The sequence below is a fragment of the Squalius cephalus genome, assembly GCF_949319135.1.
Source record: "Squalius cephalus genome assembly, chromosome: 17".
Classification (NCBI taxonomy): domain Eukaryota; kingdom Metazoa; phylum Chordata; class Actinopteri; order Cypriniformes; family Leuciscidae; genus Squalius; species Squalius cephalus.
In genome coordinates, this window is record NC_137138.1 from 11624596 (window position 1) to 11639793 (window position 15198).

A 15198-nucleotide genomic window follows, 5' to 3' on the forward strand; every position below is an offset into this window, starting at 1 on the left:
CTTGACAGATAAGCAAAGAAACGAGACATAAAATAAATGCAATAAAAGAGGCAGCATATTCAGAACTAGAGGCAAAAATAAATGAATTTATTCAATGTTGTTGTGCAATCCACTTCTGTTCATTTGCACTAAACAATTCATTTAAATGGAACTGATACAAGAAGATTTTGATTCATATTCATCAGGCCTGAAATTAAATAAAAAAAGAAAGTGCTGACTTGATACTGTTTTTTTTTTAATGTTGTAAATTCAGAATGTTAAACATTCTCAGGATGTCATTATGTCATAATATTCCTAGTCAAGAAAGTCATTGCATATTATAATGGCATCTTCTAATAAAATTGCTGACAAAACGGATGTGAGGTGGATCATCAAGTTTATCAGGCAAGGTTTACAACCTCTGGATCAGGTTTGAGGGTCCATGTCGCTTTAGAAATCATTAAAGGGTTAGTTCACCCAAAAATGAAAATTCTGTCAGTAATTACTCACCCTCATGTTGTGCCAACCCCGTAAGACCTTCGTTCATCTTCGGAACACAAATTAAGATATTTTTGATTAAATCTGAGAGCTGGATCACTCCTCCACAGGCTTATGGACACTATAACTTGCTGGCCCAGAAAATGTATTAAAGACATCGTTAATATAGTCCAAGTGACTCCAGTGGCTCAATCTTAAGTTTATAAAGCGACGAGAATACTTTTTGTGCGCAAAAACAAACAAAAATAACGACTTTATTCCACTTTTCATTTCCTTCTCTCTGGGCCTCGGGTCTTTTCACGTAGTGTTTAAGCGTAGCGCGTCTGTGTTGTACGTCACCACGTATCACACATGACCAGCGTCGGCCAATAGTGAGCCTACGTGGTGACGTACAACACAGACACGCTACGCTTAAACACTACGTGAAAAGACTCGAGGCCCAGAGAGAAGGAAATGAAAAGTGGAATAAAGTCGTTATTTTTGTTTGTTTTTGCGCACAAAAAGTATTCTCGTCGTTTTATAAACTTAAGATTGAGCCACTGGAGTCACTTGGACTATATTAACAATGTCTGTAATACATTTTCTGGGCCAGCAAGTTTCAGTCCCTTAGAAGCCTATGGAGGAGTGAGACAACTCTCAGATTTAATCAAAAATATCTTAATTTGTGTTCCGAAGATGAACGAATGTCTTACGGGGTTGGAACAACATGAGGGTGAGTAATTACTGACAGAATTTTCATTTTTGGGTGAACTATCCCTTTAAGATTCATTTTATATGTTACTAATACCCATACTAATTGGTTGTATCCCAACAGTTTTCCAACTTAAATACATGACAAAAAAAGCAGTATTGGGAATTTGTAAGAGCACTTTATTATCGTTTCAGGATGTCACTGTTGCACTATATAACTTTTTATGGCTTGAATGAAGTACTTAACCTTTCCCTCTAACCTGTTCTGTGCTTTATTTCATCATTTCCTATATTTGCCATTATAAAGACCAATGACCATAAACATAAGTGCATTCTTCTCTCTCTGTTGCCATGTGTTATTCTACACATGAAGCTAAAAACCAATCAAAAATAATGGAGTAAGCGTTTTATCCACACACCCATCCAAATCAGAAACATTCTAGAGAGTTCTGTTCTTTCTCAGCCTTGGCACATCAGCAGTTCTAGAATATTGAGTACTCCTACTGAGCTGTCATAGATCCCATGCGACCCACTCAGTACCCTTCATCTGCCCAGGTCACCTCGTAGTCTGGGTAATGGGTTTTTATCTTCTCTGTGGAAACAGAATGGTTTGCTTTCCCAAATCCCTGAAAAAAAAAAAAAAGGAAGAACTGATTATTGGATCATTTCCTTTAAGGCGTATAACATTAAACACAGGAAGATCATGCATACCATGGAATAACCGTAGACGTGGATCTTCTTTGCGTCTTTGTCGTGTTTGATTCTTCCACCTCCGAGACACTCACAATCCAATCCTCCACTTTTCTCCAGTTCTCCAGCCACACGGTCATAGATATCAGCTTAAGGAGATACAACCTTATGAAGGTTTTGTAGCAAGACACAAATAAACTTTTGTCCTCCTATCAAATGTGCAGTGAAAGTTCCTAAAAACTGTAACATGTCTAAAATGATACGGTAATGAACTATTTTGTATTTATAGTAACTCAAGTGCTTCATTGTATTTGCTAATATATCATTTTTTTGTTGTTGTGTAACATGACAGCCAGAGAAGTTGTAAACCTATATACAGAGGAAAAATAGTTAAATACATGTAAGACAGAAAAGGCCAAATCACAACCTTTGTATGCAAATAGACGTAAAAAGGAGTTAAATTTAATTTTATGCAAAGTTTTTAATCAGTTCACTAAAAATATTCTTTGATTGGCCATTTCTGCAAGTGAACTAGAACGATTCGTGAGCTTAGAAAATTCGTTCAAAACACTGACTCGTTTCGTTTAAGAAACATTACTATTCTATTCTAAAACTGCAGCAATGTAAGTCAATAGCACATATTATTTTACTCTAAATTTTATCTTAAATTTCTTTAAAAAAGAGGCATAAAGCTCACTAAGACTAAGCGATTCGATATTCCCACTAAACTTAAAGCCAAAATAATTGTCATTGTCTGTTATTCAGCCTTAATACTATTTTAAAATGTATTTTCTGACATATCTAAAACCTATTGCACGTGTTGTTAATAAACGTGCACACTCTTCCACCTGTCTCTCCTGTCATTCATTCAAACATCTGAATGTATCCTTACCATGATACTCGGCCCATGCGTATCCTCTCACAATATCAACATATGAATCATCATCTTTGCTGTGAACCCGTATGAGGACGTATTTGAAGACGCCATTGGGATCTAAATCAGCCTCTGGGATTTTAGCGAGACGTTCGGCGGACATTATTGCAAAAGCGGCACTGAAAAACCCTAACACAACAGCTAAGTTTAAAACTACAGCAACAAAAAAGCGTTTCATTTACCACTGTTGTGTTTTTGGTGAACTTGAATTAATGTATTCATATTAGCGACACCTACCGGGTTGGAGAAAAAATACAAAAATGAACACAGAAGGCTTCCCTGCCTCTGAAGTTACCTTTGGTGTTTTTATGCAAAAAACGAAGTAGAATTTCTGTGCAATATTTTAATTATAGTTAAGTTTTATTTACACATATGTAGATTTACTCCGACTTTTGCAGCATTTCAAAATTATTTCATTCCTTAAAGCAACTTAGGAAAAGGAGTGCTTTAAAACTATAAATTACTGTACTCTACATTGTTTAAACCCCTTAAGTTTAATTTAATTTGTTATAATTTGCTTTTATTCATTATTTGTTAGTATTTCATTTTTTATGTACATTTATTATTTATTGTCTTTCAATGTATGCTGTTTGAGTTTATTTTGGATGTTCTTAATAACAATGATAATGCCTGCTTTTTATGTAGAGAGAAAGAAAACTATAGTCGTGAACAAAAAAGAAAAGAAAAATCACCATAGAAATTAACATTACAGTTACCGTCCCTAGATTAAAACTGTGGTAACATAGTATTAGCCACCACTGCGATAAAACAACTATATACATGAAATGGAAGAACTAGCCCATCAAATAAAATAACAAAGATTTCAAATTATTTACCATACTGAAGTTCCACAGTATTATCTTGATATGATTTTACTATGAAACTAAGGGGCTTCTTAGACTTATTGTTTTTTTTTATGTAGTAACAAATTGTACTATGCTATTTTGGTTGTGACAAGTATAGTTACAATGAAAGAAATCTGCAAGGGTTAATGGTTTAATCTATAAATTGTGAAACTTACATAATTAACCAAGCACTCTTTAAGTGTACTGTTATTTTACTGTTGTGCAATACTCACTAAAGCCCACAAAACATTCAACACGTGCTTATTTGTACAAATGTTTATTTCTTCAGACTGGGGAAAGCACTACCATAGTTGATGCACAAACATAAAATAGATTTTGAAAAGCACATAGAAGGACAGAGAATCTGCAAATAAGTGTCTACTCTAGAGAAAAGTGCACTCCAAGCACCTCTCTGGAGCTCTTCAGGAGCTCTGTGGCCGAGTCAAACTCCAGCGGTATCGTCTTCCTGTCAGCCTTGAGTTCTCGCTCCATTAGCTGCCATTCAAAATGTGGAGGGCGTAATGATTAGTTGAGCAATTACACACTTACAACACAGGGCAAACATCACTATCAGTATCCACAAATCATGTTCTAGTAGTTTATGGATAAAATGTTGCTAATTACCTCAAAAGTAGAGAGCTCTAGCAGCACACTGATGTCATCCTCTTGTTCAGAAAGAGGCTCATTGATCATCATGGCGGCCTTGGCCACATCTGGATGGTAATGCTTCTGTAATGTCTAAAAAAAGATTCGCCTTTTTTAATGGATTTCTTTTTAGATATTAAAAGGTTAATTGAGTTTGTGGATGGTGAGCCTGTCAATGTCAATCAAAAAGGACAGCTCCAAACAAGTAGCCATATGAATAGTCGTCTTGTGGTCTTACCTTGATCTCCCACAGGCTGCTCTCCAGAGCATGACACTGAGTCGGATCTTTCTCTTCCATCACATATGGGTCATCGCAAGGCTCTGATTAAAAGCATTGACAAGAACAATTATTTATTATACAGAAAAATATACCACCTTTTAAATTTTGGTTAAAATGAAGAGGATTGGTTAAATAAATAAATAAAAATAAATAATTAAATTGATAAATAAAATACATTTATATAATTTAAACAAAATGTATATATATATATATATATATATATATTATATATATATATATATATATATATATAAAAAAATACTAATATGAAAAAATAATAAAAAAACAATAAATACAATTCATATTTATTTATTTGTAATAAAATTTTTTAATTTATAATAATTTAAAATAATGTAATAAAACAAAATACACAAAAAATTAACAAAATAATGTACACAAGTATATATATATTGTTTATATTGTATATTTTGTATGTTGTACTAATATATATATATATATATATATATATATATATATATATATATATATATATATATATATAACAACATACAAAATATGTATATATTTTACACAAATAAATGTTTATAAAATACTTTTATAATTTAAATAAACAAAATGTGTAAACAACAAACAACATACAAATACAAATCTACATAAGTAAATATAAATATACACAGTATAAAATGAAATAAAGTAAATATACAGTAAATAATACAAATAAAATCATAAAAAAAAGATATATATATATATATATATATATATATATATATATGAAGATTCTATCAGTGAGATACCTTCTGCAGCACTGGGTTTGTGGATGAGAACTTTGCATGACGGGTGTCGGCGAATGAGATTACAGATGAATGGCAGAAGTATGAGGAGAGCTGTAGGTGGCGCTGTGAGAGACAGACAAGCGAGACGCTTCACAAACGCTGCCACCAGGTAGACTGGCAGATGTCTGTCAGAGGGGTCAGAACATACGGGTTACAACTATATTCAAGATCAAAACATGACACTGATAAACTGCTTATATCGATCTTTAGTCAAAATAAAAGTATTAAGATTAAACTTACGTTGAAGACAGGAAAATGTTTGCCAGGTGGAAAAAACGTGCCCTGTACTTGACATGAAAGATAGAGGGATCCAGCAGATTGTACAGCTTTTTATAAAAATCTGGGTAATCCCTACACAACAAAAACAGATATGGCTTTTAAAAAAAACATGAAGGTGTGGATATAGATCAGAGAACTGCCTTTTGAAATGGTTGAATCCTTACAAATTATGTTCATGGATGAGGACAAACAAGCCATTCAGAGCCAACAAACTGATCGCTCCACCTGAGTCAAACACAGACAGATTAGTGTATTACAAAAACAGATAAATGTGATAAAAAGCAATTAATTACAATCAATTAAGAATATGCAAATATATTCAAAATAGTCCAATAATTATTCACTTTTCAGCTACGAGTTATTGGGCCTGTTACACTATACAAGCAATGCGAACAAAAACAAACAAAACAATTAACACTAAAGGAAGGAATAAAAACATACTGGCCATCAAGAAGAAATCAAACACATGTTTTAATGAATGAAAATGGATGTAAATGCCATCTCAGCAAAAATAAAGTGAAGTAAAGCATTGATCCCCTGGTGAACCCTGAACTCACCAATCTCATAGGCGGCGCTCAGGAAGTCAATCATCATTGTGGGATCACCCATCTGTGGCAGTATAGATTCATGAAGGATGACCAGGATCTTCTTGTACATGCTGCTAGGTAACTATGGGAACCCACAACACAGTCAAAAGACCTCAGGAAAGGTCTTTAAACACATGGAGTATGTAATGAGAATGCATAGAAATAGGGTTGTTTTACCTTGTACTTGAGAAACACCAACCACATTTGCTCAAAAGCTCGTTTATGCTCCTGTAGGAAAAATGAAGATATTTATAATGCCAGAATGAACTTTGGACAGAATAAATATACATGCAGAAATTTGTTTGTTTACCTTTAATCTGGCTGCTTTCCAATCCTCATGTTTTTCTTATAAAATCATAGAAAAATTGTATTTATAAGGGACACCATTTTTGTAGGTACAATACAGTGTACATTGGTGGTCAAAAGATTGGAATAATTAAAATTTTTAATGTTTTTGAAAGAAGTCTCTTATGCTCACCACGGCTAAATTGATTTGATTAAAAAATACAGCAAAAACTTTTTTTTGTGAAATACTACTACATTTTAAAATAACTGTTTTCTATTTTAATATATTTTAATGTGTAATTTATTCCTGTGAAGACAAAGCTGAATTTTCAGCATCATTACTCCAGTCTTCAGTGTCACATGATCCATCAGAAATCATACTAATATGCTGATTTGCTGCTCATTCATTATCAGTTATTATTGGCAATCAATTATTAATAATGGTTCTTATTGTGGGTTAGAAAATGTTGAAAACAGTTCTCTGCTTAATATTTTTGTGGAAACTGTGATACATTTTTTTCAGGATTCTTTGATGAATAGAAAGTTCAAATAAACAGCATTTATTTGATATAGAATCTTTTGCAACATTATACATATCTTGACTCTCACTTGAATCAATGAATGTGTCCTTGCTGAATAAAAGTATTTATTATTATTATTTAAAAAAAAGATTGTACCCCAAACTTATGAATGGTAGTCTATTCCACAAAAACATGAATCAGTACAACTGTTTTCACAATTGACAATAAAAGGAAATGTTTCTTGATCAACAAATCAGCATATTAGAATGATTTCTGAAGGATCATGTGACAATGACATCACAGGAATAAATCTTATTTTAAAATTGAGTTATTTTAAATTGTAATAATATACACAATATTCCTGTTTTAACTGTATTTCTCATCAAATAAATGCAGCCTCAGAGAATAAGAGACTTCTTACAAAAACTTAAAAAAAATCTTAATTGTTATAAACATTAACAAAACCAACTTACTCTCTTGTTTGACAAGGAAATTAGTCATTTCTGATGCTTGGCTGGGTATGTTGATGGTTGAGAGGAGTGTAAACACATTATTCTGATATACAGGAATCACATCCTAAAAAACAGATACAATTATAAAATAAGCCTGTTTAACTGATGAACAAATAAATATGCAAACATTATAGAAATAAAAATGGCTATGTTATCTAAACCACACTCACCCTTTTGTTTCTGCCCATAACTCTGGTTATGTTGTCTCGTACTGAACTCATGACGTAGTAGCGCACATCATCCTTCTCCATAAACTCTTGAAACCTGGAAATGAGCAGTGACATCTCCTCTTTCTCCGAGAGAAGATGCTTCACCAGGGCCTGTGAGCATGAGAGCGAGACACTTTATGCCCATACGGAGTCAGTGAGCAACACACATCAATATCAGCTGTTGTTATAAATTAAACTGACCAGTATGAGCTCCCTGGGAAAGTTGTAGTGTTCACACCAGTCCAAATTCTGGAGAGGGCGTTTGCCTTCCGCTGCAACAAACTTCATCAGGGCACAGAGGGACGTCTCCTGAAAATATGAAAATAATGGAAATCAATATCACACTGTTACAGTGTTGCAATAGTTAACTAAAACCATTAAAAATTGTTTACGGTAAATTAAATTTGGCTCAAATAATATAAAAATGACAAACTTGAACAGAATACATAAAGTTAAAGGTTAAAATACTAATATAACTAAAACAAAAAAAAATTAAAGCTAATTTAAAATATTACTAAAATAACACTAGTGTGTTAGTTATTGCATATCTCATAGACATTTGTATTACACATTTGTTTCTAATCCAATTTACTGTAGTATGTGCACATGAAAACTTGATTCAAAGACCAAGTTTATAAAAACTAAATCATCATGCAACTTGAATGAACTCACTCACCTTCACTTGGAAAACTTCATGGCCTATATTTTCCAGAAGAAGTTCCACACAACTGTTGTAGCGGTGTCTCATAAATATATGGTACTTCTCTTCAGCACTGAGATCACCTGGAAAGAGACCCAACCAAGCACACACACAAGATTTCCTCTTGGTGAACTACATAGAAATACACTGGATAGTCAGATGTCCGTTCACTTTGCCCCTGTGAGGTAAATCACGAATAGTAACGTTAGTTTAACTTACCATGCATGAGGTCCTCTTCTTTCGGCAGCTCACCAACATAGAGATCTCCTCTGTCTAACAACTCGCAGAAAATCTTACTGCACGCATTAGTGGCGAAAATGATTTCCTTTTCCTTTTCGGACTGCAAGTGGGGAAAAAAATGGGTGTTTATTGATTAACACAATTAATTTATAGAACTGAACATAACATGTCGAATTCAAGAGACTCCACTATGAAATAAGAATAATATACCTGTAAATATTCAATGACGTCGAATATGTCGTTAGCATGTTTCCTGTTTTGAATTATACGATCTGTTTTAGTATTTATATCTTTCTTATATGAAACCTGTCTGCTTTCTTCGTTCACGTTGCTGTCCCTGGACGGCGCCATGATTGTTGCTCTAGTAAGTGTTGTCGTGTTCCTGTCAAAGGGTGAGGTCGCCCCTAGTGGTCAGCTGGTGTTACCATGAAAAAGGAATAAACTGGTACAACAGCGATTATTTACGAACGTTCAATTCCAAATAATTATACATTCATTTGAACTTTTCACTCACTCAGTTTAAATGCCTATTAAGGTGTTGTCGAAAACAGTATGCAAGTAGTATTTGTCACGTGACACCAAATACTTTTCATTGCGCCCACCAGGCTGGACCAATCATAATGGTTTGTGATGCGTACAGAGTAAGGAATTTTATTTAATTGTCTGTTATTCAGTAGTCTGTCAAGGGCCAATTCTTGAATGTAATTAAATGTAAAAGATGGCACGTTCTAATTAACAAAATCCTTCAGCAAAGGAAAAAAAGCCTTGATATTTGAATGTGACTCAATGGAGGATTCGGCTGACACCATTCGCCCCCTAGAGGAAAACACGTGGTCAGGCATCACATGTTTCTAATTCACAAACCTTTACAATCTACTAATAATACAGAAGGTCTAATAATAACTGAACTGTATTTTTTTATTGCAAATACACATTAAAACTGTTTAACAACGTTCAACAAACAAAAACTTCAAGCCTTAAAAAAAAAATGTTTTATTTCAGAATTATCATTACAGCGCAAACTTTGGAACTGAATGTTAGAACACAAGTAAAAACCAAAATAAAAGATTTAACAAAAAGAATGTCTTCGTCTCAGTGATTCAGTCAGATGCATTTCCATCTTCGTCATCATCCTGAAAAACAAAACAAAAACAAAGTGGTTATAATCCATAATCATTTTCAATGATCTCAGAGAAAAGTAGAGACAGAGCAACACTTCCTCGCCAGCTGCCCCAACTATGAGGAAAATAGAATCAGGTTAAAGTATTTCAAATATTGGATAATTATCCAAAATTGGAAATACTTTACCCTGACTTCAGAAAGTCAAACAATAAGACATGTGAAAATTCATTAGGTGAAAAAAGGAGATTGTATTTTACAACAATTACACACCAGCTCAACAATACCCACTTTGTTCTCTTGGTTTCCTGTGGCCGTGGCTTCAAAATCGTGGATATATAGCGTAGCCATCCAGTTCACCATGGACTTCTCCAGGAGCTCAGTCTCCACGATGCTCGGATAAATGTGCTTGTCCTTAAAAGCAGCGACGGCTTCTTCTTCCTCAGTCCACTCCAGTGTCTCATGGATGCCATCTCCTCCGAAGCGTTTGTTGTAGCGGTCAAAGTGCACTCTCTCCAGCACTAACCCCAGCCCAGGAGCCTTGGGAATGTCAACTTTCTCCTCTCCCCAGCTCCTCTCGATCACCCCTTCATCCACATATCCTTTAACTACAGCGATCACAAGGCCGATCATCTTCCGGATCTGGTGCATCATGAAGCTCTGGCCTCTTACTGTGATGACAGCAAACTCAGCTCCCTGTCTCACAAAGGGCTCTCCGCAGGACATGTGGGTGATGTAGCGCTTGGCGCTGGGGTCCCGAGGACCTTTTTGCGAAGTGAAACTGTGGAAGTTGTGGGTGCCTTTGTACAGGCCACACAAATGGTTGACCTTCTGAAGGGTCTCTGAACTCACACGGAATGACGTGTCCTCCTGGTTATAGTCCTTCGGGGAGAAAGACACAGTAGGGAGCATGTAGGAATATGTTCTGGCATCGCAGTTGTTTTTGGAATTGAAGCCGCCCGTGACTCTCTTGTATCCTGCAAATTTGAGAAGAAGTAAATGTGATGCACATCAGTATTGATATTGTTAACTAAAACTACAACTATTAAAAATGGTTTTCATTTATTGAAAATAAAGCTCAAATCAAATCAAATATAAATATTAGAATATTATTGAAAATTAGAAATAAAATAAGTACTAAAATGTCTAAAACTAAGATAAAAACATATTAAACCTAAATAGAAATATAAACTAATAAAATGACAAAAGCACATTGACTAAAGCAAAATTAAAATTAAAACTGAAAATATAAAAATAAAAGAGCACAATATTATTAATATATAAATGCAATAATAGTAGTATATAAATTATCCTAAAATAATACAGATTTCTAGGAAATACTGTATGTAAAGAAACCTTTAGGTTAGACCTAAAATTCTTATGTGAGATGGCAGATGAGCGTTGATTTTATCCAGGATGTTCTCAATCATCCACACCTTCAGAGACACGACCTGACCCGCCGCAGAAACACCCTGTCAATGCAATGAGAAGAAATCAGCAATTATACTTAAAATAATAACATATATACACTCACCTAAAGGATTATTAGGAACACCATACTAATACTGTGTTTGACCCCCTTTCGCCTTCAGAACTGCCTTAATTCTACGTGGCATTGATTCAACAAGGTGCTGAAAGCATTCTTTAGAAATGTTGGCCCATATTGATAGGATAGCATCTTGCAGTTGATGGAGATTTGTGGGATGCACATCCAGGGCACGAAGCTCCCGTTCCACCACATCCCAAAGATGCTCTATTGGGTTGAGATCTGGTGACTGTGGGGGCCATTTTAGTACAGTGAACTCATTGTCATGTTCAAGAAACCAATTTGAAATGATTCGAGCTTTGTGACATGGTGCATTATCCTGCTGGAAGTAGCCATCAGAGGATGGGTACATGGTGGTCATAAAGGGATGGACATGGTCAGAAACAATGCTCAGGTAGGCCGTGGCATTTAAACGATGCCCAATTGGCACTAAGGGGCCTAAAGTGTGCCAAGAAAACATCCCCCACACCATTACACCACCACCACCAGCCTGCACAGTGGTAACAAGGCATGATGGATCCATGTTCTCATTCTGTTTACGCCAAATTCTGACTCTACCATCTGAATGTCTCAACAGAAATCGAGACTCATCAAACCAGGCAACATTTTTCCAGTCTTCAACTGTCCAATTTTGGTGAGCTCGTGCAAATTGTAGCCTCTTTTTCCTATTTGTAGTGGAGATGAGTGGTACCCGGTGGGGTCTTCTGCTGTTGTAGCCCATCCGCCTCAAGGTTGTGCGTGTTGTGGCTTCACAAATGCTTTGCTGCATACCTCGGTTGTAACGAGTGGTTATTTCAGTCAAAGTTGCTCTTCTATCAGCTTGAATCAGTCGGCCCATTCTCATCAACAAGGCATTTTCGCCCACAGGACTGCCGTATACTGGATGTTTTTCCCTTTTCACACCATTCTTTGTAAACCCTAGAAATGGTTGTGCGTGAAAATCCCAGTAACTGAGCAGATTGTGAAATACTCAGACCGGCCCGTCTGGCACCAACAACCATGCCACGCTCAAAATTGCTTAAATCACCTTTCTTTCCCATTCTGACATTCAGTTTGGAGTTCAGGAGATTGTCTTGACCAGGACCACACCCCTAAATAATGCATTGAAGCAACTGCCATGTGATTGGTTGATTAGATAATTGCATTAATGAGAAATTGAACAGGTGTTCCTAATAATCCTTTAGGTGAGTGTATATAAAAGATTTATTTATTATATATAGTATTATTTTATTTTACTTCATTTTTATTATGATGTTAATTATAGTGCATTTTTATTTTTGTTGATTACGTAAAAATAATCTTCAAAAGGTATCAAATCAGTTTTATAGTTTTTGTTCATTTTTAATGTCAGTTAACATTTATTTGATTTCAAGTAACGGAAATGTTTTTATGTTTTTTAGCAATAACTATAATAACACTACTAATAAAATGCAGCAGGTTAAAGTGTCCACCTTATCCGTTCGCGCACACCGCTGGAAAGACATCTTCTTCATGTCATCTCCATGGCCCTCTGGAATACATCCTGCTCTGACAAGAGCGGTGACCAGCTCATCCTCAATGGTTCGGAACTGAGAGTTCTTTGCATTTCTCTGGATGAACAGGATAAATATGAATACTCTGGCAACACAGCAATCAGTGTTGTGTGTAACTCATAACAAAGTAATTACATTAGTTACTTGTGATTTAATTGCATTAAATACTGTATAGACTACAGAACAATTCTAAAACTATGGTGGATTTAACATTTTACGACTAATGTATGTAAAAATGTTTGTTTTTAATGTAACTTCTCCATTAAGTTCAAGAACAACTATGCGGTTTTATATTATTTATTTGAATGAATTGAAAAAGCAGTTTCATCCATCCTTGTATTGTTTAACTAGTCGAGGTTGATATGGGATTTAGAGAGAGTATTTAGTACAGTGATTTAATCACTCTGTTGAAGATATAATTAGTAGCTCGTAATAAATGACTTGTTTTTAGAGTAACACCCCACACTGACAGCGATATATAAATCACTGTGCTGCAATATCATAACTCACCTGCATCCCATAATAGCCTTTGCCTGAATATGCCATCAGCAGGGCCACTTTTTTCTTGGGGTATTTCTTCTCATCTTGGTCTGTTTTAAGCTTCTTGTCCTCATGTTCAGTCTCAACGAGAGTATCATCTGCTGGTCTTTTCAAAGCTTTGACTGAATCCTCAGTCATCTTGCAGGACATGCAAAATACACGGGATTTTATTATTGGACCTGGCCACCCTGAAGAGCATTTCAGTTTACGGTAACACTAAAAGAACATTCATCAATTACTTTACAGCAGAACGCATTAAGAAACGTACCTTTGATTTTGAGAAATGGGATAAATGACGTGATAAAATATGAATGATCCGACAGGACCTCAGCATGTCATTACAAACTCTCCAGTGAGGATCTCGCAATTATCTTTTGTGCAAAATCGGCATGATTTGCAATAAATGCTATTGATCTAGACAAATTACTTCTGACAGCAGTATCATCTATCTTCACTGCAACAACTTATGTACTTCCCCTGTACCATGATGAATACACCCACGTGGAGTGGCTGAACTTTCACATCTCGCCGAATATCGCGTGAACTAAATTGGGTTGCCATGTTTTCAAAAAAAGTTGCCAAGAGGGGAGCCATGTTTTACAATTTCCCTCAAGTGTATTTAGGTAATCATATATGTATATTCAATTACACTGAACACATTTATAGTTAATATTTATAGTTTGATTAAAATGTTTACAATTTAATTAAATAACTAAATTAATCAATACATGTAAAATCTTATCTTATAAATAATACATGTAAAATCTTATTTGTATTTATATTTAAGTACATAAATTAAAAATAAATATAAAATAAAATATAAGTGTAAAATTGTTAAATACATAAACTTTTAAATGTATAAAACTTAATTTAATAAATAAAATCATACATCATTTTTTTAAATTATATTTAATATTTGGGTAATAGTTTAATTAAAATGTGTGTAATTTAATGCATAAATTAAAATATAACTGTAAAATTCTTAAATGCATAGTTTTAAATGTATAAAATTACATTTAATAAATAAGATAAATTAAAAATCGAATTTATACTTAATATTTATGTAATCGTTTAATCAAAATGTGTGCAATTTAATACATAAATTAAAGATAAATATAACTGAAAATCTTAAATAAATAAACTTAAATGTATAAAGTTTAATTTAATAAATAAAATAATACATTTAAAATCTAATATTATATTTAATATTTATGTAATAGTTTAATTAAAATGTATGCAATTTAATACATACTTTAAAAATAAAAAAATATATAAATTAATATATAATTGTATATTATGCAGAATCCCAGAAAACATTCAACACTCCCACCTCCCAGGGATAAATAGGACCGTTTTCAGTTCAACTTACAACCAAAAAAAGGCAATATTTCTTTCAGTTTTCCTCTTTTATTGGTGCTGTACTGTTTAAAGCAAAGAGTTACATCTTACATTTGACATGAAAGAGTGTGTACAGGTCTTTTTACAGAACAAAAAAACTGTAAATGTTTATCAAGAGTCACAATTGGGAACGTTCATATCTTTGGTGGGGAGAGGGAGACGGAAAGCAAATCTCCATGCGATCGCTAAATGTACAAGTTTAAAGTGATAATTTACAATCCATATTTACACATGATACCGAGAGACCAAGGTAAAACAGATGTACGTTATTAATTACTGGAGAAGACAACAGTGTAGTGATGCAGAACTGGTGAGCTCACATATTGCAAGATTTAGTGTGTGCAGTTCAATGACAAAGTGACTCTTAAATCAGAG

At 34.2% G+C, this 15198-nt stretch overlaps 3 protein-coding genes across 6 annotated transcripts; all 3 read right to left on the reverse strand.

The window, feature by feature from the left end:
- Nucleotides 1-66: 66 nt before the first annotated feature.
- Nucleotides 67-3002, reverse strand: phpt1 (phosphohistidine phosphatase 1). 3 transcript variants are annotated; one of them, XR_013818833.1, is made up of 4 exons: nt 2750-3002; nt 1879-2006; nt 1112-1793; nt 67-579 (listed from the first exon to the last, which is right to left on the reverse strand). XR_013818833.1 is itself a non-coding variant. In XM_079847361.1 (3 exons), the coding sequence occupies exons 1-3, from the start codon at nt 2967-2969 to the stop codon at nt 1701-1703; spliced, it is 441 nt and encodes a 146-aa protein (XP_079703487.1). In that variant the 5' UTR covers nt 2970-2983; the 3' UTR covers nt 918-1700. The 3 variants fall into 3 exon arrangements, 1 of the variants encoding a protein (XP_079703487.1); XR_013818834.1 differs by having other exon boundaries at nt 67-490; nt 1202-1793; nt 2750-2983; XM_079847361.1 differs by lacking the exon at nt 67-579 and having other exon boundaries at nt 918-1793; nt 2750-2983.
- Nucleotides 3003-3903: 901 nt separating this feature from the next.
- On the reverse strand, nt 3904-9078 carry noc4l (nucleolar complex associated 4 homolog). Its single transcript, XM_079898670.1, has 15 exons — nt 8899-9078; nt 8668-8788; nt 8425-8531; nt 7950-8057; nt 7710-7859; nt 7501-7603; nt 6532-6566; nt 6399-6449; nt 6192-6303; nt 5799-5859; nt 5596-5706; nt 5317-5480; nt 4520-4602; nt 4261-4374; nt 3904-4131 (listed from the first exon to the last, which is right to left on the reverse strand). The coding sequence occupies exons 1-15, from the start codon at nt 9037-9039 to the stop codon at nt 4015-4017; spliced, it is 1578 nt and encodes a 525-aa protein (XP_079754796.1). The 5' UTR covers nt 9040-9078; the 3' UTR covers nt 3904-4014.
- A 247-nt stretch (nt 9079-9325) lies between these two features.
- On the reverse strand, nt 9326-13952 carry pus1 (pseudouridine synthase 1). 2 transcript variants are annotated; one of them, XM_079898460.1, is made up of 6 exons: nt 13694-13952; nt 13396-13563; nt 12805-12942; nt 11177-11279; nt 10099-10784; nt 9326-9821 (listed from the first exon to the last, which is right to left on the reverse strand). In XM_079898460.1, exons 1-6 carry the CDS (start codon nt 13757-13759, stop codon nt 9789-9791), a joined length of 1194 nt encoding a protein of 397 aa, XP_079754586.1. In that variant the 5' UTR covers nt 13760-13952; the 3' UTR covers nt 9326-9788. The 2 variants fall into 2 exon arrangements, with proteins under 2 accessions (XP_079754586.1, XP_079754587.1); XM_079898461.1 differs by having other exon boundaries at nt 9660-9821; nt 13396-13613; nt 13694-13933.
- Between the last annotated feature and the right edge of the window lie 1246 nt (nt 13953-15198).

What these genes read in the sequence shown, in the direction of transcription:
- phpt1 (XM_079847361.1), bottom strand. Translation starts at nt 2,969, where the DNA reads ATGAAACGCTTTTTTGTTGCTGTAGTTTTAAACTTAGCTGTTGTGTTA. An exon ending in CGCATGGGCCGAGTATCATG is followed by an intron (nt 2,007 to 2,749) that starts GTAAGGATACAT and finishes TATCTCCTTAAG; the next exon opens with CTGATATCTATGACCGTGTG. An exon ending in ACGTCTACGGTTATTCCATG is followed by an intron (nt 1,794 to 1,878) that starts GTATGCATGATC and finishes TTTTTTTTTCAG; the next exon opens with GGATTTGGGAAAGCAAACCA.
- noc4l (XM_079898670.1), bottom strand. Translation starts at nt 9,039, where the DNA reads ATGGCGCCGTCCAGGGACAGCAACGTGAACGAAGAAAGCAGACAGGTT. An exon ending in AACATTTTCCTGTCTTCAAC is followed by an intron (nt 5,481 to 5,595) that starts GTAAGTTTAATC and finishes CCCCTCTGACAG; the next exon opens with ACATCTGCCAGTCTACCTGG. An exon ending in GCAGCCTGTGGGAGATCAAG is followed by an intron (nt 4,375 to 4,519) that starts GTAAGACCACAA and finishes ATCTTTTTTTAG; the next exon opens with ACATTACAGAAGCATTACCA.
- pus1 (XM_079898460.1), bottom strand. Translation starts at nt 13,759, where the DNA reads ATGCTGAGGTCCTGTCGGATCATTCATATTTTATCACGTCATTTATCC. An exon ending in AAGGCTATTATGGGATGCAG is followed by an intron (nt 12,943 to 13,395) that starts GTGAGTTATGAT and finishes CTGTTCATCCAG; the next exon opens with AGAAATGCAAAGAACTCTCA. An exon ending in ATCTCACATAAGAATTTTAG is followed by an intron (nt 10,785 to 11,176) that starts GTCTAACCTAAA and finishes TCAAATTTGCAG; the next exon opens with GATACAAGAGAGTCACGGGC.